This window comes from Scleropages formosus, chromosome 17 (genome assembly GCF_900964775.1).
Source record: "Scleropages formosus chromosome 17, fSclFor1.1, whole genome shotgun sequence".
Lineage (NCBI taxonomy): Eukaryota > Metazoa > Chordata > Actinopteri > Osteoglossiformes > Osteoglossidae > Scleropages > Scleropages formosus.
This window is the reverse complement of record NC_041822.1, coordinates 19,732,344-19,750,527: the sequence shown is the minus strand read 5'-3', so window position 1 is coordinate 19,750,527 and position 18,184 is coordinate 19,732,344. Positions and strand designations below refer to the sequence as shown.

At 42.3% G+C, this 18,184-nt stretch overlaps 1 protein-coding gene across 2 annotated transcripts in view; it reads right to left on the bottom strand.

Annotated features, from left to right (window-relative positions):
* Nucleotides 1-847: 847 nt before the first annotated feature.
* Nucleotides 848-18,184, bottom strand: part of LOC108938146 (atrial natriuretic peptide receptor 3) — a 30,001-nt gene continuing 12,664 nt past the window's right edge. The window contains exons 2-8 of one of the 2 annotated variants that reach the window (XM_029259609.1): nucleotides 16,927-17,049; nucleotides 15,346-15,521; nucleotides 8,907-9,042; nucleotides 5,092-5,186; nucleotides 4,147-4,267; nucleotides 3,533-3,620; nucleotides 848-2,173 (exon numbers count right to left, since the gene is read on the bottom strand). In XM_029259609.1, the coding sequence (XP_029115442.1) occupies nucleotides 2,062-2,173; nucleotides 3,533-3,620; nucleotides 4,147-4,267; nucleotides 5,092-5,186; nucleotides 8,907-9,042; nucleotides 15,346-15,521; nucleotides 16,927-17,049 (851 nt within the window). In that variant the 3' untranslated portion in view covers nucleotides 848-2,061. The remainder of the gene's footprint in view (nucleotides 2,174-3,532; nucleotides 3,621-4,146; nucleotides 4,268-5,091; nucleotides 5,187-8,906; nucleotides 9,043-15,345; nucleotides 15,522-16,926; nucleotides 17,050-18,184) is intronic. The other variant, XM_018758507.2, reaches the window with a different exon arrangement.

The following is an 18,184-nucleotide window of genomic DNA, read 5'->3' as shown; positions in this document are numbered from 1 at the left end:
TTCAATCTTGCCAGCTCATTTTGGCAGGTAGGAGTTAGAATTTTTTGTGTTATTATTTTTCCAACTGACACTACATTTTTTTTCCCCCTCATAAAAACGTCTTGAAAACATAAAACACCCCAGCCAAAATTAGGAGTCCGCTTAATTTGCCCTGGTGTATTAAAAAAGGTTGCCTTTGTAGAACGCACAAGCCAAACTCGTTTGGATAACGCGCTACAATAATGGCAATCGTTGTTATATTGATATCATCTGATACACATTTTACTCGTAAAATTACTCACTTTGTTCTGTTCTTTCGCCAAAAAGCTGACATTTTCTGTGCCCTTTTTTCCACATCGGTTTCATATTCCTTATTTGATGGGAGTTGAAAATATGGAAGCTGGAACTCGGTTGAAACTGGGAACTTGGAGGAAATCACTGGTGTCCCGGTAAGTATAGCCATAAAAGCTACATTCATGGGCGTTGGGCCTGACAAAGTCTCCGCACTTTGATGAAAACGTGTTGCTCTGTAATTCCTGATATCTGAAACTGCAATAAAGTGGTCTGAATCCTCAGTTCCGCTTCCAGACTTTCCAGCTGCCATTAAATAAGATACATATTCTGCCATAGCAAAATAAAAAAGGCAAAAAAAAAAAAAAAAAAGAGGCTATCATGACATTCAGATGAAGTGAAATCCTATAACTTCATAAGTAACAACGTTCTGCACTAGAATATTCCCACAGCATTCTCCATTATATCTAATTTAGACGTATTTGCGTCATTAAAGAGAAATTACAAAATAATTATCCATATCATTCATTATTTCAGAATTGATGGATTTATTTAAAATACATAAATATTGGTTCTGATTTTTGCAATATGACTGATGTCTGGTGAAGAACACTAGGAATGCACTAACATAAATCCCTGTGAAAAACAGAGTTGCACTGCTTTTAAAAGGTCACGGATGTACAAAAAAACGCTACAAGAAACGTAATACATTACAGGAACGCCGTTTTAACTGATGCACTGTTTTTCAAATTTAAAAAAAAAAAAAAAAGACAATTTGCATCCTTGGTGCGCTCAATATAATATTATGCTTGAAAAAAGATAAGGTGACATATATTTTAGGCTCATCAGTCATGTATAATACTGAGCATAACCTGTAGCGAAAGGTTAAAATTATTTTGGAAGAGTTACAATGCATGTCTGAGAGGAATAAGAAAAAGCTTTTTCTTGAACCCAGACACGCTTAGTTTATGTGCCACTTCATCAACTTTTTTCACTTGAAATACTGGCTTTTTTGCCAGCGAAATTATGCAACATGTGCATGGGACAATCCAAGTTCTTTATTCTCATTTCAGTTTCAGAGAAATCTAAGACTGCCCAGAAAACACCATTTGCATCAAATCTCATTACACTATGACTTTACCGTGGTACAGCTGCACATCCTAAATACAGCAATGTTATAACTCAAAATTGTGCAACACCGTATTGCAACAAAATGGGGAAAATGCACTCATTTCCCTTCCAGCCACCTTTTTACTTGGCGTCCATTAAAATTCTTCCAGGGTGGACAGTCGGACCGTTCTACGGTCAAGTGTCGTCCTCCGTGTATACTTCTCGCATCGTAACGTTCAAAATATCCAGAGACGAGAAGCCTTTGGTGTAAAACAGGGGATCATCCAATCATCTGCGCTAGCTCAGTGAGTGTTGCATGCATTTATTTTATATTGTGTGTTGTAAATGCGGCGCCTTTTTCAGAAAAATTGTGTTTATGCGTGATTAGGAAGCCATATCTGGCCCTAATTTAAATACTGGCCTTCTGAAGGCTCAAAACCTCTACAGAATACAAACACATGCCGTTTTCGTTTTCTACATAGATGTAATGCCGTGCGAGTGGCACTCCGTGATTGATACAACTTTCCTGAGTTTATGAAAGTCAAACAAATAGATTTTTACTAAAAAAAAAAAGAAAAAAAACAACACTACAGTATGTCTTTAAATAGCGGTTGTCCATTGACCGGCTTGAGAGTCTTTGGTCACATTCTGCGACAGTTCCCCCGTGAGCGGCACTGAGATCTACGCCGCCGAGAAGTTCGATCTGATGGAGTCCTCGCGCAGCTGACGGTGCTTCCCGATGTTGCAGTCTTCTCGTGGGATGCGGCGCTCGATGGTTATCCTGTAGTTCTTTCTGAGAAGATGGTAATAGGTTGAGATCATGAGGACTTTGGAGCCAAAGGTGGTGACCTTTCCATGACCAAGAGTTCAAATTGCATAAAATCACTGACTGCAAAAACTCTTTCTCTGCTCTCTTATCAACTTCCATAAGAATATGTCAAACACACATTTAGATTTATACCCCCAATTAAAAGATCAAAGCCATTCAACCATGTGTTGCAATGCAATAACTCAGCTGTCAGTATGAAACTGTTATGCAGGAAGGGGGCCATGCTGTTGAGCCCTTGGGGAAAGTGTAACATCTGTTCATTCATTCATTCATTCATTCATTCATTCATTCATTTCTTCAGTGCAGGGACAAGATGGTCTGTAGCCTATCCTGAAAACAGAGCACCTAGTGCATTCGGTAAACAAGTCAGGTGTTTCAATGGATCAAACTGTGAACGGGAACTATGACCACTATGTAAATAAATAGTCTTTATTCCAGCATTACTGAAATTTTCTATATAACCACCATTGGACTTGGAATGGTGTCGCTTCGTGATGCCCTTACAGTCTGACCCTCGGTCACATCACCGTGGCTCATCTCTGCTGAGATTAGAGATGGACACCACAGGTGCAATGAAGGACACTTTTGAATGAAGATTAAAAACATTTCCCTTTATACCTGACCTCAAGCCAGGACAGTTCTGTATACTTCTTGCATTACACTCTGCATGTCACTCTTACGCACATACAAGAAAACAGTACATAAATAGCTCTAATTTGTTTGCGATTGAAGTTCGTGTAACTGTTTTCCTGGAAGTTTTATTATCCTTGTCACATTGGCCAGTTTTATTATCCTTGTCATATTGGCCAGATTTATTTTTTCTTTTTTTTTTTTTCCCCCCTGGAAAATATCTGCACACAACTCTGCAAGCTTTACCAATAAAACTTTTCTTTTTTTCTTTTTTTTTTTTTTAACAGGAAAATTATTAGTGTGTTGGTAGCAGCACATAGGGAGTGTAACTAGGCTATGGCAAATGAAGGGAAACATCAAGGGCACCTACTGTATTTGGACACCTACATCACCTTGAGCATCATCTCAGGTTATGTAAAGGTTAAGGGTATGGTCTTGTCACTTCCCACTCCTGCTGAAGCCTTGAGCACTTAACTTACTTAGGTACTTAACCTAAGTAACTCCAGTGAATCACCTTATAAAGGCACAAGGCAGCAGACCAGTTAAAGCCATGATCTTGTCATTGAAAATCCCAGGATTAAGTCCTGCTCCTATTGTAGCACCCTTGATCAATGTACTTCCTGAGATCTGCCTACCCTCTCTTCCCCACTACAACACCTTTTATTTTAAATTTTTTTCCCCCCCACTACTAACCTGAAAAAGTAGAACGCCATTAGTAACGCAGTTCCCAAAAGTGCCCCAACGATGATCCCCGTGACCGCTGATACACCTAGTCCACCTGCTTAGGAGAGCAACAAGAAGGTGTCAGGAAAACATCATCACTGGGTCACTGTACTGATGTGCACAGATACACTCTATAGAGAAAAAAAACGTAATAATTGTGTTGTAATCATAACCCATATTTCCACTTTATAATCTAAAACAAAGAGCAATGATCGATTCACTCAAAACTGTACAAGGCTGTGTGTTATTAAACCAAGACCTTTCAAACAGTTATTTAACAAATTATGCTGTAACACAAACTTCCCTTGTGAACCTCGGATACAGTGAAAGCATTTTTAAAGCGCCAAGAGTGGATTTTTCAGCTGCAAGGGCCAGCAGCTGCACATGTTAAGTGCAAAAGAGAGCGTTCCTTTGCACCCAAGAACCGGCTCCAGGACATTTTACATGGGCCGGCGCAGGGGGCGTAGGGGGGTGTTTTGCATGGGGTTGGAAATGGGAGAAGCTGTATATCGCTTTGGGAGAAAGTGACTGCTAAATGCGTAAATGTAGCGTAAATGTCAATGAGAAGGCTAGTGGAAGTTTACATGATTGGTTGGGGTGCTCCGGAAAAGTGTTTCGGTGTCTGTCCTTCAAGGTGAAGCGCTCTCTGTTGAACCCTGGCAGCATCTGAATTGTCCTGTTGACTCCAAAGTAGTTCATAACCACCTGTAAATATGGCGTGACACAGATCGTAAAGGCCAGCAAAGTGATATGATCTATTTTCCTTGTTACCACCTTTATTTATGGTACATTTATGATTATTGGTATTGGACAGCTGGTAGTGTAGCGGTTAGAGCAGCTGCCTTTGGACCCAAAGGTCCCAGGTTCAATCCATACCTCTGGCTGTAGTTGCCTTGAGCAAGGTAGTTACCCTAAATTGCTCCAGGAAAATTATGTATTCTACTGTATAAACAGGTAAATAATTGTAGGTAGATTAACATTATAAGCTGCTTAGGAAAAAGGCATCAGCTAAATGAATAAATGTAAATTATTAACCATTATTTAGCTGAAGCCTTTGTACAAAGTTTTTACAACAGCAGCCACTTACAATGATTTAGTCATTTATTCAGCTGGGTATTTATACCAGAGCAGTTCAGGGTAAATGCCATTCTGAGGGGTACTACAGCAGGATTCAACCCAAGGACCTTCAGGTTGCCCGGAGGCAACCCGTCCCCTCATTATAACATAGAAGTAGCATGATCAATGGCTTGGAATCAAAACCAATGGTCATTGGTTCCAGTCCCAGGAGGTACCTCTGCAGTTGTACCCTTGAGCCAGGTATACTCCAACAAAAAATCCCCAGCTGCCCAAATGTAATTGCTTTCAATAAAAGTGTTGGCACTAATATGGGCTTAGTACAAAGTTTGCTTCCAGGCAAATTAAACTGAGCCACAATTAGATTATAGTGAATGTAAAATGTCAAGACTTTGTTGAAAGAAATTTGTCTATCACCGTACTCTATGTTCTTTGCTTCTATTGATTTCTCTTACTTCAAAAGTGCCGGCCTCTTGGTCCGTCATGGCCATCACAGAGAAATCCCCGTTTCTGTCCCCGTTGGAGTCTATGGACACCTGGCCGGCGATTCCTGTCCGATGGCACGCAAAGTATGAGAAAATTAATTAGCTACAAGAGCCACACATTCCAAGGAAAACAAGAGCAAGAGTCGACACATTCCGGACACCCAATACAACAGGAAATCTCATCAATCTCCTAGCGTTTTCCTTGGCAAAACCTCCCGAAATTGAAATTTCATCCCTCTGTCTGCATTCCCAAATTCTTGACATTTTTAAAATATTATTTCTTTTAACAAGAAAATATGACCCTGTTTTCTGCCGAACGGAACATTATTTTTTTGGAACGAGCGCTGAAGACATAGCCGGTTTCGGCAGACCACATCCGCTTTCGTAACTCTAGCTAAATGAATGGAGATGTAACACTCATTCGGGGATCCCTCGGCTCTGTTCCATTACTCTGTGTATTTAAGACTTTCCAAATGACAAACAAATCATGTGAATTCTGGAATGTGCGAATCAGCTATTCTTCCCCCCTCCCTTACATTTGTATTCACCTCTTCATTTTACCCATTCCAGTTTTACACACACTAATGCCAAATGGGCACTTATCAACAGTTTTTACATTCTTAAAGAGGAAAACAGAGTTATCCAACTTCTTCGACTCTCAGAATCTTTTAAATTTTGACAGGATATCTACAAATTGTAAAAATGTCCCTGAACAGCTGATATTTACAACACGTGAACAATGAAATGCACCGACAATAATGCTTCTCATTACTGGATTATGAAAAAATTGGGTAGGCTGTATAGCAACTATTAACATAGAAAACCCAATGTTTCCAATACATAACAGAGAAAATGAGTATTATCCATCAAGAAAGCTCTACTTGTCAATTTTCCAATCAATAGTCCACAGGGGAGGGAGGCACGGTGGTGCAGTGGGTTGGACCGGGTCCTGCTCTCCGGTGGGTCTGGGGTTCGAGTCCCGCTTGGGGTGCCTTGCGACAGACTGGCGTCCCGTCCTGGGTGTGTCCCCTCCCCCTCCAGCCTTACGCCCTGTGTCGCCGTGTTAGGCTCCGGCTCCCCATGACCCCGAATGGGACAAGTGGTTCAGAAAGTGTGTGTGTGTGTGTGTGTGTGTGTGTGGTCCATAAGGAGGGGGGAAAGGCAAGCACCTAGCGGCACCCGGGCCAGAAAGACAGGATTTAAGGCCGACTTTCAATAGATCACAGCGAGGTAGCTGCCCTGCTGTGTACAAAACCCCAACCAGAATCAGGTCGTCTGCAAAGGTTTTAGCTTAGAGTACTACACGAACATGGGGTGAATCTTCAGGGGAGAGCCAGCACTCGTCTGTCCGCACTTAGTCAGGTCACAAGGAGTGCTCCGACACCAGCTTGCCCTGCCTGGAGGAGACCAGCTATCCGTGCACAACCGTAGATTTTTGGCGCTATGGTACTGCTGCGTCTGACAGTCTACTCGATTTTCCATAATAGATCATAACACATAGATTTCCATCTGTCAAAAAGAACCTGCTCTTAATGCAAACAAACTATCTGCAACAGAAATTGAAGGGAAGGAAGCACCGACAAGTCAATATTGAGGCAACTTCCCAAAAGTTTGAGCATATCTTTTAAACAAAAATTTTACCAGAAAAAAGTACTTACTCAGCAGTTTTGGTTAGTACTCTGCTTACAAGATAATTAACTTCTCTGGTGCACTTTGAAGACATATACAGGAGGAATACATTTGTTTTCAGCTGACAATTTAAGGATAAGCAAACAAGTGTGAAACCGACAATATACTTCAGGTCTTTCTTCCCTCCATCCATCATGCCATTTCCTTCAGGATCAATAAAGTTGTTCTCCATCCATCCATCCATCCATCCATCCATCCATCCATCCATTCATCCATTACGTCTTGTTGAATCCAGAGTTGCAGAGTTGCAGTGATCTGGAGACTATGCCAGAAGCATAAGGTGTGAGACAAGGTACACCCTGGACAAAACACCAGCCAAACGCAAGGCAACCACAGACACACACTAAGGGCACTTTAAAGTCACCATTTCACCTGATAAACATGTCTTTAATTTTTTTTCTTCAATCTAGACTCATCCCCCCTCCCATCTCAACTTCTTCCTCCTTCAGTTACTCATGATTCTTATAAATATGCAGTGTGTGTAGTGAGAGACACAGATTTAGTTTTTTTTTTCTTTTTTTTTTTTTAAAGGCAGCAAGGTGTTCCCCAGTACGTTATTCATTAGAAAAGAGGTAACATCATAGTACTGTCACTGACAAGAAAATGTGCACTATCGATCATTCCATCTTTATTGTAATTTATGTTCCTAATTTCTCACAACTATCATATGACTAGGGAAATCATTCATTCATTCTGCATATTTTAGCACCTGATCATGCAGTATAAGACCTCCTATAAGGAAAGAACTTTACTGGCTGCTGTTCCTCTGATGCTCAACTGTGGTACATTTATACAACTTGCATGCAACATTTCACAGATGAATCCCATTTACAACTGTGGGGTCTTCTGCTTCATGCACAAACAGAAAAAGCATAGTAAAAAAAAAAAAAAACCCGCAATGTAAACTTCTACCAGGTTTCTTATCATCTCAAAGCAAAGTTATAACCACTGTAACATTCCCAGCATTGCCATTTACACGACTTTCACATGCAAACATAAAACGCAGTTTTTCTTTGGAAGTGCGTTGTATTTCTCATGCTATGATATGTTAATGTGTATCTACAGTGCTGGCTTGACGGTGAACCGTACAGGGATGGACATTTTGCTTGATAAAACATTAAGGTAAACTTAGAAAACCTAAACGATAAATTTTAAAATAAACTTAAAAAATGAATAAACGACGATTTAAACACCTGATTCTACTTACCTACTTGTTTTAACCACAGCAACTTCAGGTTCATTTAATTTTTGCACCTGCACGACTTCTGCTTTTCTACTAAAGCAACATGTGGAACTGGTAAGGACACATCTGTTACGTCCAATTAGAAAGACTTGTTGTGATTAAATAACCATTTTGTGGTAAAATTAAGGGACGCGAGGGGGTCGCATACTTTCGAGCAGCACTGCATCACACCCGGCAACTTATAAACTACAGTATTTTGCACCGTGCTTGACATATCTGCAGCGTGTGCGATGCTGCAAAGTTTATTAATAAAGGTCAGTAATAACTGGCCTTGAGATATTACATCGCTGGAACCATCGCACGGGGAATAATAAGCAGCTCTTTTGGCTGGAAATGGCATTTGTAAATAAATCTGAGGCTTTGCTCGCTGGGCATGCGGCACCGCTCGGCTGCGAGTTTTCAAGTTCCGAGTAATCGGCTTAAATCCCGCAGAACATAGTTATCTAACCATTTACATGCTGTCTGCGTATTAGCGAGATGGCCTGAAATATGCTCACCGGGATGGCAGCCCTATAATTTAGAGGCATTAACTACGAGCTGGCAGCGCATCACTGCAGCTTTGCCGACGCTGCAGCGACAGGACTGACAGTAGTGCTCTAGTTAATCAAATAAATTGGCCCGATATTCACCAGCTCCAGCGCTTCCGTCAGTCACAGCTTTAGATCATATTCCAGGAACCGTTAATCAAGTGTAAAACGACCCCGTTCCTCCTGAGGATTTAAATATGACGCGACGTGTTGGATAAAGAGGGTACGGTCCTGGTGTCCGTCCGGCACCGAACGCGGCCTAGCTAGTCTGTTTCCAAAGGCCGGCCCGTTAGTTATTAGGGTAGCGAAAGGTTGATCGGCGTTACCTTCAAAAGTCCTGTTCCACATTCGATGCGTGATTTGTGCTCCGTCCTTCTTGCTGAACCCATTTTTCATCACTTCGTGAAGGGCCAGGGCATACAGAAGCAAGGCGTCGTGAAACCCCTCCACGAACATGTTGACCTGTGACGGATCAGAAAGCGACAGTTCTCAGAGCGTCACCTCTTGACTTCCCAAATTCCGCGTTCTGGAAGAATAAAGGAGGTAAATGGGGAGGGTATGAATCTGTTTTTCCCCCACAGATTTTTAATTTTTTAATTGATTGTATGATTAAGCACAAAATTTTGCTAGAGGTCCGTTGTACGGTGGCATAAGCTTCTGAGTTGTGCGCTTGGGTGTGGGTTCAAATCTAGCTCTGGTTTCCTTCCACGGATGTCTTTCGAGCAAACCGGCGACTTTAAATTGCCCTTAGCGTATGTCTGTGTTAGAGAGAGTGTGTTTGATTTCCCAGTGATGTACTGGGGGCCTTGCTTGTCTTGTCCAGGATGTACCCTGCCTCACACCTGACACTTCCAGGGTAGACTCTGGACCACCGCGATCCCGCATTGAGCGAGCAGTTACCGATAACGAATGGAAAGATTTTGCAAAAGGTATCATGGGAATAGAATTATTTTCCCCATTATTAACAACACCTTAGACCTTGTTCTGGACACTGCTGTATTCATTGAGTTCCGCAGCGCACAAATCATTGTAATTTGGTACCACATGAACACATAATAAATAACATGATGATAATGTCGTAATATCTCTGGTGAACTCCCCCTTCTTAACACCCAAACCCATTAATCCACGGATGCCCTAAGAGAACGTGCATAGGAGGATCATTCGCCACGTTGTCCAGTTATAGCACAACAGAAAATGTGAGTCTGTTGTTTTTGCGCGGCTGGAGGGAGGCTGAAGGCGGCGGGGGGAGGGTGATGTGGGGGGATGCAGAAGTTCCGACTGAAGTTGCCAAAGGTACATCACCACATGGGTGATGTAATGTGTAGACCTTTAGGCATAATGGGTTTCCAGACAGAGAAGCGTGTACAATATGCCGAGTTATTCCAGGCTGCAAGTCTCTCAGCGCAACCTGGAAATGGAGTTTTAAGCTCCAACGCCATTAAACTGTCTTCTCGCAGAACAAATGCAGTTTGTTGATTTCAGTCACTCCTCGCTACTCTGAAGTGTCTCCATGAAAGAATGGAACTATTCACGGTGACAAGCCGTTCCCTGAAATGTTTTCCTCTGTCTGGGAAAGGCGCACAAAAGACGGCTACGTTTAGGAAGTGGCCGAACTTGCATTACAATGTGCGAAGTCTGGGATCGCCTTGCCGGAGTAGAAAACAAGGACACAAAGCAAAGGTTCGGATTTTCAAAAATAGTCCCGCTTGGCAACGACCGCAAAGGAGGGGAAACTAACCGTGAAGACCACACATGGCTCCCGTGAGCGAATGTGTGGATGCATTATTAGAGTTTTGTGTCTTAGTCACCAATTGTCTCACGCAGTTGGCCATATCCACTCCTCCTTCCCGCAGCATGCCAAGAAACGCAGAAGGGAAAGAATGTGCGCGCGATTCCCGATGCGTGCTCCTGTCAGCCGACGGCTATTTCCCACACCGGTGGAGTCATGATCCATGTACAAGTGTGCAAGGGGGAGACCGTCTCCAAGAGGCCTTCGTGCCGGGAACCTTGTCCAAAGGGGCATACAACTCGGAGAAAACAAAAGTGCATTTCACTAACAGATGGAGAGACACAAACGCAGATAGACGATTCTAAAAGTACAGTCACTTTTTCCAATACCAGTATGTATCACATGGGTAGCTGAACGTAGAAGTGGTAGAACTCACTTTTTCAAAAAAAAAAAAAAAAAAAAAAAAAGATACTGCAGTGAAAAATACAGAGCACAGAAAAGATCAGGAGAGAGGTGTGTCTGAACCATGTGTCTTGAGACCCTTATAGAAAGTTGAGAGGGATTCAGCAGTTCTGAGGAACGGAGGGAGATCATTCCATCAAAATGGAGCAAGAATCGAGAACCTTACTGGAGCAATTTAGGTAGGGATTGAACTCTGGTCCTTCGAGGGGAAGGCGGCTGTTCTAAATACTGTGTTACCTGTTGTCCTATTAGATTCCAGTTGTAAAGGACAGCAGGTGATTAGTCATCGCCTTGCAACTGAAAAAAAATAGGTTCAGATCCCTGTTCCTGCTGTTGCACCTTTTGAGAAAGCTACTTCCCTGAATTTCTCCAATAAAAAAAATTCCCAGGTGTATAAATAAATAAATAATTTAGCTTAGCATACAAACTTTTTGCCATGGGCAGAGGCATCACTACGTAGTCGTAATAATAATAATAATCTATTGGTTAATACAGATCATGGGCACAGGTAGGTGTCATGATGTCATAATGTAATAATCTGAACCATAGAAGCATGAAATGATTGACTAAGGAGTCCAGAAAAAAACCAATGCAAACCCAAAATAATCTTGGGATTATCACAAAAATGTACTTATTTTGCATCTTTTTTTCCCCACTATATATTTTTTTAAAAAAAAAACATGATTTATACAAGCGTATAAATCCCAGCATCACACATTGCCCAAAAAGCAAAATGTGTACTCCAGTGATTCAGTCAAAGAAGAAGGTGGCCCCTTTATACAAAGGGTTACATCACCTGACACCACTGGCAACCAGTAACCTGCAGCTAGATGGGAGGTGCTCTCCTGGAGTGAGGTTCTGGTACAGTAACCATGCGAGATACCCTGACGGACCAATTTACCCTCTTTTCCATACTTTCTTCACTATACAGCTACAGATCTGCCCTCTACCAACCATGCTTTAGTCACTGAAATACAGGTGTATCTAGGAGGGGTGTTGTTTCTAGTCCGATCTTCTCATTTTATATGAAAAGTAGAGCCTATGGCCAAACAGTCCTGCAAGGCACCATGCGTCTCAGATTCTGACAGACGTGAGCCTGGATGGATGCATGGATTCATCTTTTTGCTTAATAGCCCCTCCGAGGACTGGGCTGGAATTTACTGCCCATATATATATATATAGTCGTCTTTTTTTTTCCTCAAGAAAACACTGAGGGTGCTTTTCTGCCAATCCCAGCACGACTAGAAAACATTGCCAAAAAGTTCAGCATCATTAGGGTATAAGTGACTTGCCAAAGACCTTTTATTCAGTGTTTCTTCCCTCTGCAGACTCATTGTGTACTCCGCTCGCTCTATTTTTTTGCGCTTTCTTCACCTTTTTTCCTGCGCGGTAATGAGCAGTCGCTTGTCATTTTCTTCACCATGGTTCAAATTCGTACATCGAGGCCACTTCCAGAGAGAGAAAAGGTCATCAGCAGGCCAAAGAGCTCCCTCACAAGTAGTCTCAAGTTCCAACACTTCCACTTCCTGTCTAACAGGAAGTGTGCGATTTTTCTTTCAGCTCAAACTGGATGAACCATAATGAATTTTTGGTGACAACAGGGTGCTGTTGGCCTTGCATTTCACTCGGTCAACCACAGGCCTGGCTTTTCACCTCGCTCAAAGACCACAAATGACACAGGTCTTCGCAATGAAGACATAAAGCAGATGTCGTTTCCGAACTTGGAAAGGGGGGAGTGAGCTCGCTCTTTGGCTCTTTCTAAGCGGCAGATAATCGACTGCAGAAAATCTGTTTCTGTCTCATCACACTTCACCTCCCTCACTTTTCAGTGTCTGTAAGTCTACGGCTTTTCCGGATACTTCTTCACACGCAGCGTACACCTAATATAGGAAGAATGCAGGCAAGTATGCAGGCATTAAACGAATTAGGAAACTTTCCATGACATTAAAATGACTTTACGCATTTCCAGCCCCTCTGTGTACAATTAAACCCCTACATCACAATCCGTGCGTCTCCGGTGAGACCAATTTTAATAAGCGTAATTACCGCAAATGCATTTTCCTCTCAGACTGCGTTTAACCTACAGTCTTGCTGCCCGTAACAACACAGGTAACATTCATCGGAATATTTCTGGAGCAGCGGAAACCTTTAAATATCTTTATGCAAGAATTTTGAAGGCCCACAATAATGAACTAAAACCAACAACACGGTATGTTATTCAGAAACAAAGTAGCAATTTCTACCATAATCCCAACCGACGTAGGAGTATAGGGAAATCTTAACGGACAATCGTTGCGTTCCAATATTTAGTTGCCCTTGCAAATTTGCAGATTTTATTCCGAGCCGTTTCCACACATTACAGTCTTATACGCTATTAACTCATACAGCACAACAAGCTTACTGAATCAAGTCTGGTTAACTGTCCCTCTCAAGGGTACAAGAGCAGGGCCTCTCCCATTCATTCTGTTCTACGGATGTTCACCGTTGACCGCAGAGCCTCTGCCAAACACGAGTTTCTGTGAACAGGGTTGTTTTTCCTTTCTTTTTCGGAACGCGCACGACTGAAATCGGACACCGAAGACCAAATACAGGACTTTTGATTGCAACAAACTATACGGCGTACGCATCTACAAACAGTGCAATAATCCAACACACCCACCTACTGGTTGTCGTTGCGTATAAATGTTTTGGACAGAGGAAATGGACTGTTGAAGTATTAAATGTCCTTGGCAGGACACTCAGCCGTACAGCTCCCTGTGGGTTTTTTCCTCTTCACAGAGGAGGGCCAAACTTGACAGAAATGTGCCAAAGATATTATCTAGCCCAGACAGTCGTCCTGCTGTGATGCGTGGGCAATAGCGATTGTCTGAATGAGTGCCTTGTCCCTTATCGTCACCTCCGCAGCTCCTATTCAGTTTGCACAAGTCGAATTACATTGTCCACACAAACAGTCTTCTGCTCCAATGAGTTGTTCCACTAGTCTGTTTCTTATTTCCTATCGGTTCCCACGGCGTAAAATTAAGTGTTTTATTGCTGTGTTTTTCTTTTTTTTTTTTTTGCTGAAGGGGATGACAATATATCAGCTACTTACAGTCAATACATTCACAGTCTTTATTAAAAAAAAAAATTTCATGAAACAAAAATCACTGCGTAAAATCTGTATTTCTAATTCTCATGGATGCAGTCATGTTTGCCGCAGAACAGCTCTGTACTTGTTTTCTCTTTGCAAGTTTTTTTTTTTTTTTTAAAACTTCAAATTTTCTGCAAATACATTTATTTTCAGCTTTGCAGTGTTGACAAAGAAAATTAATTGAGAATGTCAGTGTTCAATGGGCAGACTGATGACACAATGATAAAAGTCCAAACAACGTATTCTGTACAATCCATGCAGGTCCTGGTAGACTGTCTACATGCACCTACCTATAAAGCTATGATGTAACGCAAAAAAAAAAAAAATTGTGCCCTTTTAAAAACTATTACATCCGTTCTATCAGCCCCAAAACACTCCTTAATACTCTCAGATTGGATGGATATTGCATTTCCAAATTAGTCCCGCCCACTTCTTAATGGCCATTGAATAGGATATCTGATGTCTAGGGTGACCATACTTGGCATGGCTGTACCGTACCCAGCGGCACACAATATGGGAATTGTGTTATGTACATCGCCTGACGTCCTCATTGAAAATGAGAATCCCCTTTGTTTGCCCCTCACTGGCGTTTCTTCCTTCCCAGTTCCTCCCCACCAGTAAGCACCAGTCCAGCTGCAACCCTTGGCCCCTTTGTAGATGGAGCTGATCCCCGCTTTGAGGCGGCCGCGATGGCAGGCCCCTGCTGAGGTTATTAACCTCGCCCGGCCTATTCATCAACGGGTGTTTGTTCCAGCACGACGGCTCCCGCGGTCCCTTTTCACAGCGCCGCGACGGGTTGCTCATTGAGCGCTGACGTGCGGGAACAATCGGCCTCTTCCGCATCTCCCCGAGCGCCTCCTTCAAAACTGCATGGAATCCCAGGCCTTCGTCCCCACCAAGCACCCACCGCTCGCAGCCAGGAACGTCGCGGAACCTGGTGTCGGCCTCGAGCCCGAATTCGCCCGTGCCAGAACCCAATCCATTATCCTCACCAAATTAACCGCCGCCTCATTGGACCGCTTGCTCGAGCCTAATGGAAACTCGAGGATAAACAACACTGTGCGTTTTCTACTTAATCTTTCGCTCTTTAGGAGGGAGGGGAATATGTGCGCCGTTTTGATAATTAACTGCCGGGATTTCAGCAGAGGCGCTTGAAATGCCTGCATTATACACTTTGGAGTCCCAGTGGGTGGTTATCAAGTAAGTACATCATGTAATCATTTTAAATTGAGTCAATTAGCATTTTCCCTAAGTGCCTACATTGGCTTTCCAGCGGTAAGTACACCTCCAACTCCCACAGTAAAAAAGCCTGTAAATTAATATACGTGCTCTCGGGAGGGGAAAAAAGCATTTAAAATCACATACTTTTAAATGTACACAGACATCGCTTTTTTTGAAAACTTGTTTTGGCGTCTAAGGACGAGCAGAGGGGTTCACGTACGTTTTCGCCGTCATCGTGATTATAGATGCCGGCTTTCTGGGTCGACTTCTTCACCTCGATCGAGAAGTTCTCAAACTCGGCCTTGACGGACCTCAGCAGGGTGACTGTGTTGAGGGCGGCGTAGGCCAGCTTCGCTTCCGCGTCATACTTGTCTCCTCTCCACCATGACCCGTTCCCTGCGAGAGAGCGCTCAGTCTCAGTGCGGTATACAATAAGGTATCGGGGGGGGAAAAAAGGGGGTAAAACCACTGTGTTTAGATATTTCTAGAGCTTATGTAATAGTTAAGAGGGCTGCGTGGAGACAATCTTCATGTGATTTCTTCTAAATCTGGAAAACATGAAAGGACTGGTGTCCAAGCCAGGATGTCGCCGCTCGAGCCCAGCACCCTACGCTTCCGCGATAGGCGTCGGACCTCCGCGACCCTACGCTGGACGATCAGTTACAGATAATGGATGATTTTTTTTCTTTTTTTTTTGACAACAAATAATTTTTCACCAATACTTGCGCTTAAAGCGGCACATAAATAATAATTCCACCGAAACGGTTGTAACTCTGATGTTTTATTGATCATAACCCCCATGTCCTACTGCAAATTTTAACCAGGGTGTTAAGTGCTCCACCGCTGGCTGCACATTAAATATTAAATATGCATCACTGATGGTTGCTATGGTTGTATCACACAGAGTTCCTGGGATTCAAATAATTCCACAAACATTAACACATAAGAGAAATAGAGACCCACGATGCGAGACAGCACTGCTTCAGAAAGCAGACTGTTAAAATTGTTTTCTAAATATAACATGCAGAAATGTCTCTTGATACTTTTTTGTTGCTCTGCGTCACTCCGTTTATGAAAATAAACTGAAAAATAAATCGATAATATTTTGCAAAATATATCTTAGCCGTGTTCATTACTGGGCATTTCAATTCAATTTCAGTTTATTTTTATTATATTTATATGAACCTCATTCAGGTGGAATGTATTTTTGCATTCATTGTAACGTTAGACCAGTCAAGTTTTGGATTTCCTTTTGTGTCACCTTTTCCACGTCCTTCGTACCTGGGTGGTTCCAGCTCGAGCAAAGTGCGTCTAATAAAAAGGATTACGCTGAACGTTCCGGAAAGATGGGCTAATATTACACCTCTAAACAAAGATGAAAGCCAGGCACGCAGTTTAGGAATTCATCAGACGCAATTCTTCTGAGAAATATTACAAGATATGTATGCACGAGTATGCATTACAACAGAGACGGAACCAGAGATTCACGGAATTCATACATGTTGCATCTTGCAAAGTTAAATCACAAAAAAGTGTTTGTCAGACTTCTAATATTGTCTTTTCTCATGTCGGATATCATTTTATCTTTCTATTATGCAAAGTCAAATACATGAAATGTTGAAATGGATAAATATCTGTCTTCCAAATTGTTAGTGCAATATTTAGCCATAATAATTTCCAATTTCTTTTTGCGTACACAGAGGCTGCAGGAATTAGAAAAACGACAGTGACGAAACCTAACAATACCCGAGTGTGCGAATGAAGCCCCGAAGAAACATTATGGCCCTTGCGACAGCCTTACCGTAGGAGGATGAATTGAAGAGCTCGATATTGAAGAAGATTTTACTGCCGTTGGTTAGCCTTCGTCGATGGGCGGCCAGCATGATGTCTCGGATGATGTCGGCGCCGGCGCACATTATAATGACTGTCGGGAAACGGGCAGAGGAATAAAATGAAATGCAAAGCCGAGAGAAATCACAGCATCCGTTCATTGGCAAAGGTTGCGCGCAACGCGAGCGCTGACCACACACACCTGTTTCAGAAGGTCTCACTGCAAGACCTTTCTCAACAACTTGCTGAGTAATGCACATGACAGCAGAGCTCAAGTGCTAATTAGTACTTACATTTCGCAATGAATTACTTTTTTGGTACAGGACAATGCCAAGGATGGGCACACGACTTCTCAATGAGGCACCGAGCTTCTATCTGGCAATACTGTACAAAAAAATAAAAACTCAAATACAAAAAGGGCTGAAAACCCTTAAGAGAGCAAAAATACCAAAGCATCCAACATAACTATCCCGCTCTATTCATTTACTGCCAACTAAGGACACTAAAACCCGTGTCAAAACCAGACGGGCTGCGTTGTAAACTCCGAAGTGCAGAGTTTATCAGCGCAAAATAATAACAATAATAATCTGCATGACTCAACAGGTCCACTTTCTCAACAGATGCGATAATTTAAATTCAAGTGGAAGCACTGAAAAAGTGGTTTAATTAATTTTACCAAAATAAATTCAAATTCCAAAGATATAATAAACATACCGGATATTCGGGCAGCATAAAGTTTGCTGTATAAACAATTTCATCCAACTATTAACAATCTGGAGATTACTTCTGGACAAGCACACGTGCGTCACCGGTGACTAAATTCCGACAGCCGTGCGCCTCATGTGCGAGACGGTGTGCGAGAACGGCGAGTGTTACATCAGGAATGGTTTTGCTTCTGCAGGCCAGGAAAGTTTCAGTCAAACTAATCTACTCAAAGATGTCCTGTGTAACCAAACTTCAACCTACGTAAAGACAACAGCTTGCTACATTCAGTAATTTACACTGAATTACTCTACTGCACCAGTTATAATGAACATTGCTGGCTCATATTTACATTTATTTATCTAGCAGATGCTTTTCTCCAAAGTGACTCCCAATGAACTCTATGCAGTGTCATGAGCCCACACACCTTATTCACCACGGTGACTTACACTGCTAGATACACTACTTACACTGGGTCACTCATCCACACACCAGTGAAACACACACACTTTCTCTGTCACTCACAC